The 12317-nt window shown below is 53.6% G+C and overlaps 1 protein-coding gene across 1 annotated transcript in view; it reads left to right on the forward strand.

The window, feature by feature from the left end:
- The first annotated feature begins 2904 nt into the window (after nt 1-2904).
- The window catches only part of Adcy1 (adenylate cyclase 1), a 105844-nt gene continuing 96431 nt past the window's right edge, over nt 2905-12317 (forward strand). The window contains exon 1 of the mRNA XM_032916983.1: nt 2905-3458. Within this exon, the coding sequence (XP_032772874.1) occupies nt 3279-3458 (180 nt within the window). The 5' untranslated portion in view covers nt 2905-3278. The remainder of the gene's footprint in view (nt 3459-12317) is intronic.

Raw genomic sequence — 12317 nt, forward strand, 5'->3', positions numbered from 1 at the left:
TGCATGTGATCCCTTCAAAATTCAGGCCAGGATCGTTCTGCATCACCGGAACGGTATTGTCCTGTGCAGTCTCAATGAAAAAAAAAAAAACAAAAAAAAAACAAAACCACATCGGGAAGGCTCTGTGAGAGCGACAAGCCAGAGGGTGACCAGTGACATTCTTCCATATGGATGGAAGAGAAGACTCTGGACCTGAGAGACCCTTCCATGGGACAAAAGTGCTCAAAGTGTCCTGTGAGTTTTTAAATTAAATTAATTTTAGTTGCTTCTTAGAGAAATGGAGTGAGTAGGGGAGAAGAGAGATGCTGTAGTGACTGGGAGTGACCAAGATTCTGACCTCTCTGAACTCTCTCTCTCTCTCTCTCTCTCTCTCTCTCTCTCTCTCTCTCTCTCTTATGGTTGGTCATGGTGCTCCTTTAATGAATTGTTCACATCTTTTGGAGTAGAAGGTACTGTTGTGGGGGAAGATTTGTTCTTGGCCCTTCTCTGGACATGCTAGGAGATCCTTGGCTTGGGAGAGTGTCACTCACGATGCTCTCTGTGTATGAATCCGTGCCCAGGTTTCTTCCTTTTATAATGTCCACAGTTATAACAGTTATAAGGGAGGCACACACCACCCCCGCTCCCACTGTATTACATACAACCTTCCTGTTTGTGGCTGCAAACTGTCCACTGAAGCCCTTCTTCACAATGTATGAGTCTGTACCAACAATAGCGGTTATCGACTCTCCTGCCTTCTAAGGTTTTACAACAGGTCTTGGCGGGAGGAGTCTCACGCTCCCTCTAGACCGTGAGACTCAGCCAGCAGCTGAGCGTCCGAGTCTCTGGTTCTTCACTAACAAAGCAAAGAGGACGAAGGCTACTTTCCAAGATGCTGTGTAAGGTATAACAGACAGACATGAGAAGTTGGGTAGCTATGGTATTGAACCAAAAGGGTCGTGCCACAATCCACCTTCTTTCCAAACCGGTATATAGGTTCCTTCAGGCTCTCTTGAAAGCAGTTGATGCTGGCTCACAAACAAACAAGCAAACAAACAGCCTTGAGTGAGGGAAGAGCTGGGAGCCAACACTGAAGAAGCAAGTGGTTTACTAATGAACTTGGCATTTAAATGACTACACTGTAGGTTTGTCTTTTTCCTGTAGCTGGAACAGTTTGGATATTTTTCAGGTGTGCTTTAATAAAATCGTTAGGATAGAAAACTACACAGTATTAAGTAACAGGAGACTATGCCTAATGTATACACTTGAGAAATATTTAGAGACAACTGGGAGTCAGGTGATGACAAGGATTCTTTTTCAAGGCAGTGCCCTAAGGATGGGGCCAGACCATCTTCGCGGCGTCAGCTGACGCTCTCCGTGGGTTTCAGCCAAACGAACACGGAGAGAAAAAAATGGCCAGAAAAGGAGGCTGCAGGGTAGCAGGTGTGAACCTTCATGGAAGGAGCAGGGACTGGGGTGAAAACGGTTAGCTTGGGTGCAGACTCCTTTAAAGCTTTGCACGGGGGGGGGGTGTCTTGCTGGGGAGTCCGCTCCAAGAAAGGGGATTACATGGTTATTGTAGTTCCAGTAGACATTGAGTATGAACGATTGGAGATGTTGTATGGGAACGTTTTTATAAAAATGACAAGTGCATGTGGCTCAGACGGTAGCACCTCGAATCCTAATTCCTGTGCCAATATCATAGGAGGGCAGGGACTCTTACCCTGGGTATCCTCAGGGTCTTCTAAGACAGTCTGGGCAGGATGGACTGAAACTAAAAATTTGGAAGCAGGGCCTCCAGTAGGAGGAACAGCATACAGGCTTCAAAATTTTATGAGAGACATAGTTCCTGGTGCACCCGTGGGATCCAGAGGTAGCAAGCCCCCAGCAGCCTTTCTGCTGTCTCTGGGACTCTCTAAGAGGGAACAGAGGAGCGATCTCGGGGGATCATCCTGAGCACCCAGTGAAATTCGGTCCAGTCCCTTCCCTTAGTGAATGGATATCACTAAGATCCGCGTCTGAGGCGAATCTCTCCCTGCCACTTGTTCGGCTGGAAGAAAACGTCTTGCTATCATTTGCATGCCCAGCTACTATTTAGGGAGACAGCCGCGCTATTTTATCTCTCCTTTAAGTCCTCCCTCACCCATCCCTGCACCTAGACCTCACAGCTTCCCTGGACATTGCAGGGCTTTTTTCTTGCTCAGGTCAACAGACAGAGCTTCCACCACCCACCCAGGTGGTGGGCAAACCGACCACTTAGAGCGCCTTGCATGTGTGACCAGGGATCCTCGGGGCTTCTCGGTGGGCACTGAGTCTGCAGCTGAGTGTGGGCTCCTCTCGGGTGACCTGGTTCAGTTTGGGGAGGGGACACACATCTGGCAGGGCTGTTCCTCCCTCTACTGGGAATTTCGGCGTTTTTAAAACGCCTCTGATGACTGGTAGTGGGGTGGGCTCCACCGTACATAGGAAGGGAAATCGAGGCTCGAAGAGGCAAGAGCGGTGCCCAAGGTCACGTGGCCCCTCGGGCGTGCGGGATCCTGGGTGCTGAGTTGGGCGAGGACTCTGTCCGCCCAGGACTGGGGCTCTTGGGGCTCGCCTGTCGCAGCACGGTCGCCGCGGAGGACCACTGCCGGGGCGCGGGCGGGCGCCAGTGCGCAGGCGCGGCGGGCGGGAGGGGACGCGCTCGGGCGCGCGCGCTGGGCAGCCAGCGCCCCAACTCCGCCCGCCCGCGCCCCGGCGCCTCGCCGCCCGCCGCCCGCCCGCCCCGGCGCCGCCGCCCGCGCCCCCGGCGCCCCGGGCCGGCGAGGGGCGCGCCCGTGGCCGCGGCCGCTGCATGGCGCTGAGATGGCGGGGCGCCGCGCGGCCAAGGCGGCGGCGGAGGCGCGGGCGAGCCCGGGGGCGCAGAGCGGGCGGCCGGGCCGGGCGGCCGGCGTGGGTTCCGGGCGTGTGGTGAGGAGTTCGCGTGCCCCGAGCTGGAGGCGCTGTTCCGCGGCTACACGTTGCGGCTGGAGCAGGCGGCCACGCTGAAAGCGCTGGCGGTGCTCAGCCTGCTGGCGGGAGCCCTGGCGCTGGCCGAGCTGCTGGGCGCACCGGGGCCAGCGCCTGGCCTCGCCAAGGGGTCGCACCCAGTGCACTGCATCCTTTTCCTGGCGCTGTTCGTGGTCACCAATGTCCGATCCCTGCAGGTGTCCCAGCTGCAGCAGGTCGGTCAGCTGGCGCTGTTCTTCAGCCTCACCTTCGCGCTACTCTGCTGCCCCTTCGCGCTGGGCGGCCCCGCGAGGAGCTCTGCGGGAGGCGCAATGGGCTCGGCGGTTGCCGAACAGGGGGTTTGGCAACTCCTTTTGGTCACCTTCGTGTCCTATGCCTTGCTGCCCGTGCGCAGCCTACTGGCCATCGGCTTCGGGCTCGTGGTGGCTGCCTCGCACTTACTGGTCACAGCCGCCTTGGTCCCTGCCAAGCGCCCACGTCTCTGGAGGACGGTAAGTGGCACCACGCGTCCCCCACTGGGTTGGAGACACATATGCCAGCAGCACTGCAGGTGGCAGGAGTTTAACGTTCCTCCTGTGGGGAAGGTGGGGAAACTGAGGTTCTGAAGGTGGGACGGGTGTTCAAGGTCACTCAGCAAGCTGGGGATGCAATTGGAGGAGCTAGCACCCTCCACCCAGTGTTTCTTAAGAGATAAGAGTCCAAAGCGTCTTTAGGGTGGAGACGAGGGACTGGTGTATGGTGGTGGTGGTGGTGGTAGTGACAGGCCCAAGGTCAGGCATTAGTTGTGTGGCCAAGCAGGGACCCGCGCTAGGTTGTACCCATGTCCCTAGAGATACTGAAAAGTGGGAGGGTGCGTGGTCTCCAGGCCAGGCTTCTAGGCTGGCGGAGCGCGCAGCCCCTGGGTCCCTTTCTAGCTCGCCCGGAGCGCATCTGGGGCTCGCTTCTCAATTTCGCGGACCCGAGGGAGCAGTTAGTGGGAGGGAAAGGACTTTGAACCTCTCCGGTATCGCTAACCACCCCGCTGTGAATCCGAATTCTGGCTTGAAGGAGAGGAGTTTGCCAAGGTCACACACAATGTGGTGTCCACCGCTTCTGCTCCCAGTCCTGACCCTGGCTCCATGGAGCCTGAACTTTGTCTCTTTCAACTTGGGCGGGTGAGGTGGCTGCTGGGGCAAGGGCAGAAGACTTGACTCCTTGAGGATCCTCCTGGACCCTAGAGGTTTCTGTTTTCCCATACCACCGCACCCAAGCAAGTGGGAGGTGGACCCGGGAGACTGTTCCCAGGAGTTTGGGACCTTCCCCTGCACTGGTCTGCCCAGGTGTGGCAGCTGAGGGAGGGTTTTGTTCTAGGTCTAGCCACGGAGCAGCGGGAGGGAGATAGAAAGCGAAAGGTGGGAGAGCCCATCTAAGGAAAGAAGGTAGCTTGCCGGAGCATATGGGAAGTTGTGGGGGGCTGGGCTAGGCATAGAAGCCAAACTGGGGGAGAATGACTGGTGTTTGTGAGAGATGGCTGTCAGTCAGCTCTACAGTCAGCTCTACCTGCTGACTGTAAGAGCAACACTCATACCCAGACTCCGATGGCAGGGAGCAGTACTTGGTCTTGGAGCCATGATGACAGGCATTGTAAGGCTGGAGAGAAACAGCCATCACCTCAGGACCATGGTGGGTTCTCTAGGTGCTGTAAAAGGCTGTGTTGTTAGTTTTTTTTTTTTTTTTTAAGCTAGTAAGTTTTGTTTTTTTCTCTTACACAGCCTCTAGGCATTCCTTTTAGAGAAAAGATCAGGGAGGAGTCTGCAAAGGTGCCAGTGCCCTCCTTCTGGGAGCCACAGACCTTGATACTTGAGTGGGGAAGGAAGCCCATTGGGAAAACAGGGATCCTTAGGTAGCTGGGACCCAGGTTTCCCTGTGAGTAGCCTCCAATTTGATATAAATCCCTCCCTCACCGAAACTCAGTCTCTGCCCCGCCTCCCTCTCACCCCCCTCCCCTCCAAGGGAAGATGCTGCTTCCCACAGAGATGGTGTGAATGTAAGAAGTCCGTAAGGAAAGGGTGTGTTGAAAATCTTCTGCCATTTCTAAAGCATTTTATCCTCTACTCCCTCAACACATAAACAGGGATCAAGTAGGGAACCTGAGGTAAAGGGAAGCTGGTCTCCTCAAGGATTGCAAATGTCTCCCCATCACTCTGACCTAGGCACCCTGCGGTCTATTTAGTGAACTCTGCCACTTAGTATCTTAGCACCCGTGCCTCACAGCAGCCACCTCCCTTCAGACCCTGTCACCTGTGCTGCCCAGCCTCCTGCGGATGGCCCTGCCTCCTCTCCTCCAAATTCTAGACAGACAATGCCTGAGAAGGCATGGGGAAGAGGGAGTAATGTCAGCAGGGCTGCCGAGTGGACCTTGCTGCATACACACGGGGATGAATGCTGTTTGAGGGGGTTAGGTTTCCATGGGAGCCTGCTGGGGCTGAGTCCTGTGAAAGTTCCAGATCAGGTGCACACCCCAGTCTCAGAACTACAGACTTAGCTTCCTGTCAAGGGCCAAGGCTCAGAGCAAACCGACACTCCGTACTGGGGTTTGGGCTCAAGACCTTACTCTGTACAGGGGAGCAAGTCTCTTCCAGAACCACAACTGCCCATCTTCAAAGGGGTTCTCAGAGCCTTGGGGAAGTAGAAGGCTATTGAGGGGAGGGGATCCTTGGGAAAAGTGGGCCATAGAGGTCCCCTCCTGCCCTGCCTTTCTGACGCTGCCGTAGAGGAGGCCTGGGTCCGCCGGCTCTGAGCTTTCTCCTGCACCCAGTGTTCTTCATAGCCCCGTGTGCTTCTTCTTTTTTCTTTTCCTCTTTTTGCCTCATATGAGTCGCTATTACTGTTGTTGTTGTTGTTATTGTTGTTGTTGTTATTATTATTATTATTATTATTATTATTATTATTATTATTATTTTCCCCTTTGAAGTAGCCCAGCTCTCTTACACTTGTGTGCATTGTGTGTTTTCAATGAAGCTGTCTATCAGGGTGGAGGAAATGGGTTTCAGTTTCTGTTCCTTCTTGACCATAGGTTGCCTGTGATGGAAATTAGGTTTGTCAAGGAATATGTGTGCTCTTGTTTCTGTCTATCATCAAAGATGTCAGCTCCACCCTCTGGGGTGTTCGGTGGCTTTGATGTACTCCTTTTCCTGTAATGTCCCTGATGTCTCAGGGGTAAAGGCTGAGCTCCTTGGGTGCACAGGTGGCTTCCAGCATTGAGCAGGGTGGCTCAGGTGCTGGCGTAGATGGGCGATGGTGGGGTTGTGAGGGCCTCCAAGCACTTCAGGGAGGCTGGCACAGCCCTGTAAGTTGGGATATGGAATGATCTCTGTGCCTCAGTTTCTCCCACTGTCAGTGGGAGCAGTAATTCAACCCTCACCTCAGTTATATAGGACAGCTGTGTTTTCTGAGTATCATGTGTGGATGGTGCCTGGCAGGTGTTCCCTGTCCTGTCAGCCATCTTGGAACCGGTGATATGAATATTGCCACTTTAGTTAGCTCCTTGGGGCCAATAATCTGCTAGTTGACATCCAGCTTTGAGAACCAGAATTGTTTGGAGGGAGGTGCCTTCAACCCTGCCCGTTCTCTGCCAACTACAACGGCATGAGCAGAGTATGGCCATATGGGCCATCGGGCTGTGGTGGCCCTGTGGCCTGGGCTTTGAGCCTTCCCTTTGCCTGGGAAACCCCTATGAAGCAAGGACTTGTAGGAGAGGAGGTTGAAGGAGCAGGGACCCAGGCCCCAATGTGGACAGAAAGATCAGGGTGGTCCCCAGGGAGGCTGTTCTCAGAGCTGCAAGCTCATGTCTTCGTCTTAGGAGCTGAATGGGCAAGGAAAGAACCCCTGATCTGTAGGACACTGCTTTACTGCGTCTGGGGACATGAGTCATAGCTGCCCCTCCTTGGTCCACCCTCACACGCACGCACGCACGCACGCACGCATGCCCGCTCAGAAGCACACTCTTCCGCTCCCATGAGAGCACCTACACAAATGCTTCATGTGCCCCCTGCCACACTCTCCCACTTACACACTTGTGTTCGCATGTAGACACACCCACGGTATTCTATACCCACCCACAAATCCACCTCCATGCACACCCAAGCTCACCGTCACCTTTATGCCTGAGCATATGCCCGTGGACGTGCATGCATTAGAGCCTCATGTCCACCTCTGCATATACAAATCATATTCACTCACACATTCAGGAGTGGATGTACTCTTGTGCATACACACACACACACACACACACACACACACACACAAACATGCCTCTCTGCACACTTGTGCATGCTCAAGGCCACGCACACCACAGGGATATTCAAATGCATGCTCTTTAGGGTAGATACATCAGCAAGAGGGAGATGTAGCCCCAAGGAGGGTAGCATGGGCAGAGTCCCAGCAGCTCTTGGGCAGAGTCATTGTCGAAGGCTTACCTCCTGCATGCACCCCAATTACTTCTATGACCGCGGGTCACTTCTGCACTGTGGAGTGAGAGGTCTAAGCTTAGATATCGTCTGAATCAGTGAGATTGTGTGTGTCTGTGTGAGGCCAGTGTTCCACAGGGACAAGGTCTAAGGTCTCAGAGCTCTCGGTGAGGCAAGGAGTGGGACCTCCTGCTACTTAACCCTAGCCAATATGGGCTTGTGCCTGTGTTCCCCATACATGGCAGGAGCTCCTTCAGCATGTCCCTCCTGTCGTCCTTCCTGGGTTCTTCCTTGTTCTTTGTAATCTCCTACTTTCCCCAGTCCTCGTCTCAGTTGTACAGGGACCTACTGTGCGTGCTTATGCTAAGGGGCACCACCCTCCTACTACTGCGTGCTGTGCCGAAACACCAGCCTCAGGAGGACGCTGGAAGTCCAGGCCAGGCTGAAGGCAGCACAGATCCTGAGTGATTTGCCCTCAGAATGGAGAAAGCCAGGGCCTGCTCTGATCTCCAGGTTGGGTGTTTGCTCTGCCATTAGTTGGGAATAAGTAGAAAGCTTGGAGTTGTGCTGTTCAGAACTGAGAGACCCTGTGGGTGTCCACGCAATCTGGCCACCTTCATGTGTGTACTCATGTATGCGTGTGCCTGGGTGCACACTTGTGGAAATATGCACACTTGTGTCTGTGCATACATCCGTGCTTGGGTATACACCCGCGTGCATATGCACATATGAAGAAGAGTCGATAGCATCCAGAGGATAGGTCAGGTGAACAGGAGGACGCCTGTGGTGTGACAGGGCCCCTTGGGGGTCTCTGCTTCGGCCTCTGAGCTCCATGGAGAAATTCTACACTAGCGACGTGTTGTGGATCTTTTCCTCTAAGAACACAGAGCAGCCCTTAGATATAGTACGGTGTTTCTGAAAGAGATGCTCCAGCCTTCAGAAGTGGCCTCAACCTGAAGCAGTACACAAACACAGTGCATGGCTTGGCTGGCTCCCCAGCGCTCGCCCCTGGAGTGCCCTTTGCTTAGCATCCGTGGCTTATCTGCTTGCTCCCCTTCCACATGCTTTGTGCGGTGCTCTGTCACCTGCCGCTTTGTTCTCTGCTTTCTTGGAGCGTTGACGGTGCTTCCGGTAGACAGGAGGGGCATTTTTCCTCACACGGGAGTCTCTGAGTGAGGAGACATGTCATGTGCATCCTAAACAAGGAACATGGTCAAGTTTGCACCAGGACCATGACTGCGTTGGAATAACTGGTCACTTCCTGCTGTCTGAACCTTATCACAGTCCTAGGTCAGCACTAGACCATCGGTCCTCATGGTCCACTTGATCTCTTGACCCTTCACACAGTCCTTTTAGTGCTGTTTCCCAGGCAACAGGACCTCGGTGCTCTTTAGAAACCTACGTAGTAGGGTTGGGGATTTAGCTCAGTGGTAGAGCGCTTGCCTAGCAAGCGCAAGGCCCTGGGTTCGGTCCCCAGCTCTGAAAAAAAGAAAAAAAAAAACAAAAAACAAAAAACAAAAAACAAAAGAAACCTTCATAGTTTTTTATTCTTCGGAGGGTGCTTCCCCCTCCTTGCCCACCCCCATGATCCAGAACCAAGTTGAGAGCCTCCAGCCTGTGGTTAGCATGAGAATTGTTCCCCGTGTTTCCCTGTCCACCTGCCTGTGTGGCAGAGGGTCTCAGCGGCCTCCTGGGGGAGGGGCATTATGGGGCATGAGTTACCATGCAACCCTTAGAAGCAGCTTTATCATGTTAACTGTACCTTTGGCTGAGTGAGTATCCTCAGGGAGGGCAGAGGCAGGTTCAAGAGAATCTGGAAAGGCAGATGGGAGCGAACCAGGAGCAGGGGCAGCCCATTCCGGAACATTCTCCTCCTGCAGGGAAAAATATGCCATGAGCGTTCTGATTGGTCGTGGTGGGGGTGCGCTGGGCACCTGCCAGTATGAGGATGCTGTGTTGAGGTCACATGTGATGTCCGTCCAAGGATGCTTGGCTTGCTCTACCTTGTGTCTTAACCCGTGCCCTTCCCAGAGGAGGGAGCTATGCATGACTTGTTGCCCCCCGGAGCAACACAGCCTCAAAGGGACTGGAAAACCCAATCCTTTGACCTTCTTCCCATGATGTTTTCTCTAATGCTATATTCCCTGTGGTATGAGCTAATGGATTGACCATGTACTAAGAATCACTGGGTCCCCTTCTCCCCGCCCCCCATCCCCTTAATTTGTATATACTTTAAAATGTTTCCTGAGCACTGAGGAGTGGCAGGTAGGACCTCATCCAAAGACCAGATCAGAGCGTAGCCAGTGATCTTATCCCTTAATGGCTTTTGCTGGTGTCCAAAGAGGCTGGAGGTTGCCTCGACATCACAGAGACTATCCTGGGGGATGGGACGGTTGGAAGTGGAGGCTCCAGTGGGTGAATTCGAGCCTCCTCCCTGGGAGACTTAGATGGCTACTGTGTTGCTATTCATTGATCCTCTGGGCAGGGTGAGTGGAGCTGTGTTGGGAGCTTCTGACTTTGGTGAGAACTGTCCATGGGTTGCCAGGCCACCTAGAGCCTCCCATCTGGCTCCTAACATCCTACCTTTCACTTAGATCATTCTTGTTGGTGTCCCCGAATCAGCCTTCTTGCCTCCCTTGGCATGTGAAGATGTGTATTAGTGATCTGGGAGGAGAGGGGTACCTGGAGGTGCAGCTTCTGGGTGGGGCGCTAAGACCTGGGAGCCTCTTGATAGTGAGGTACAAGAAGTTAAACAGGATGCACCAAGTACCTTGCCTCTGAGGTCCCAGGGAGAGTCGTTTCCTGGCCTGGTGACCACAGGTTCATGAGTGGGAAACTGGGTGGAAGGGGGTTGTGGGGAGTTACCCTATTCTTGTTTTTAAACTTGTTTTTATTTCAACCATGGACAATTCAGACATGCCCAGCAGAAGTAAGAGATTTCTTACTTCCCAAATTGCCGTCCCTCTCTCCAGCAAAGATCAGCATTCTGTTGGTCCTCTTTCAAACGATGCTAATTCTAAAACGTTTACTAATTCAGAACCGGAGAGCGAGTAAGCAATTAGATTAATTAAAAAAAAAAAAAAAAAAAACCACACTTGTGCGTGCTGTTGAAAACGCAGCCACCGTTGGAAGAAAGTGGCATACAGTCTGCACCACCCAGACCCTGGCGGACACCCATAGGCAGGGACTGATGGTGTCTAGCTAAGGAGCCCCTGAAGGAGCCCAGGGACTGACCTGCCCTCTCCCCCTACCACCCCCAGCTGTGGGCTGCTGTACAAGGTGAGGGCTGCCTGTGGATTTGCCACTAAAAGTGCCTTGGGCTGTGTTGTGGATTCAGTTCCTTTTCTGAAATGGCAAGGACGCCATAGTACAGTGTGAAAGTGGGCCCTCTGCTCACGCTCGTGTGTCTGAGGACAGCCTGTGGTACCCTTCTGTTCTCCGGACAGTTTGAATGATGCCTGGGTTTGGTATTTGCTTCAGGGGCAGCTCAGAACACAGCAGGTTGACAGCTGTAGAGAATTCAGCGGACAGGTTTGCATACTAAATAGGGAGGAGGATAAACATGGGAACCACAGGATGATAGTGGGCCATTCAACCCTGTCAAGGGGTCAGAAAAGCTTCCAGGGTCCAGGCAGCAGCTGGGGTAGCAGTCTTCCGAGTGCGAGCCGCCTAGAGCTGTACGCTGCACACCCACCCGACAGGACAGGCATTGTGCGTCTGTGCCTGCTGCACAAGGGGCGGGATCCTGGGAGGTGGGCCACGGTCAGGTTAGCCTCGAGCATGCTCAAGGTTTAAGGCTCTTTCTGGGACGTAAGATGTTGGGGGAGGGGTTTGCTGGGAGGCACATCCGTTGTAGGGAGAGCGGTTCTAGTCTGTAGTGGTGGTGAGGGCGGGTTCAGGTAGAAAGCCTAGAATCCTCAGGGACAGGAATTGCTGAGGTGAGAGCCAAGAGAATGAACTCAGAGCTCCTGGCTTTGGCAGGGGCGCCTGTCCGTGTGTGTGTGTGTGTGTGTGTGCGTGTGTGTGTGTGTGTGTGTGTGTGTGTGTGTGTGTGTGTGTGTGTGTGTGTTGTTACAGAGGCGATTGCAGCAGGTGCCTGGCAGTGCGGGATAATGGCATCAGGTTGGGGTCGGCCAGTTCTTCAGGATGCTGAGGGGGGGCAGTCAAGGTCAGTGTTTTCCCAGGTGAGGCTGTAGTGACCTCCAGGAGCTGTCCAGTGTCCATCCAGGTTTTTTCTCATCTCTCTGGGGTACTGGGTTTTCAACAGCAAGCTCTTCACCTCTGTGGGTGTGGCTTGTCATGACAAGCCGCTCTGTTGCCTTGATGCTGAGCAACCTCCCCCTTGAGTTACTCTCTCCTGTCTTCTTTGTCCTATGCTCTTTGGGGTGTGTGACCTCCCCTTATTTGGGGAGTGGGGAGTTTACCTCTGAGAGCACAGGGTGGCCATGAACGGTTGGGAACGTTGCCAGTGTCTGCCATCCTGTCTCAGTCAGCCATCGATTTCTGTCAGCACGACCCTTTTTACACTTGGCTTGTAACCCAGTACCACTTGGTTTTGTTGCTCGTGTGGTCCTAATATGGCTGCTTGGAGGCCTTTTGTGTACTCTTGTGTGCCCTGGCATACATACCCCCCTCTCTGGTGACCTTTACACACCTCTTCCTTACTCTGTGACACAGAGGATGCTCGTTCATATTATACGCTCTGTCCCAGTCTGAGAATCAGCTATTTTACCCAGGGATCCTTTCTGCTTGTTTAAGATAGGGTCTCACTGTAGCCTGAGCTAGCCTTGGATGGCCATCTTCCTGCCTCAGTCTCCTGGGATTACAGGTGTATACCACCACACCCGACCGAGCCTTGGTTTTCCTCAGAGGTTCTCATTAGAGGCTACCCCTTGAGCTCCG

Source organism: Rattus rattus, chromosome 11, assembly GCF_011064425.1.
Source record: "Rattus rattus isolate New Zealand chromosome 11, Rrattus_CSIRO_v1, whole genome shotgun sequence".
NCBI classification, from domain to species: Eukaryota; Metazoa; Chordata; class Mammalia; order Rodentia; family Muridae; genus Rattus; species Rattus rattus.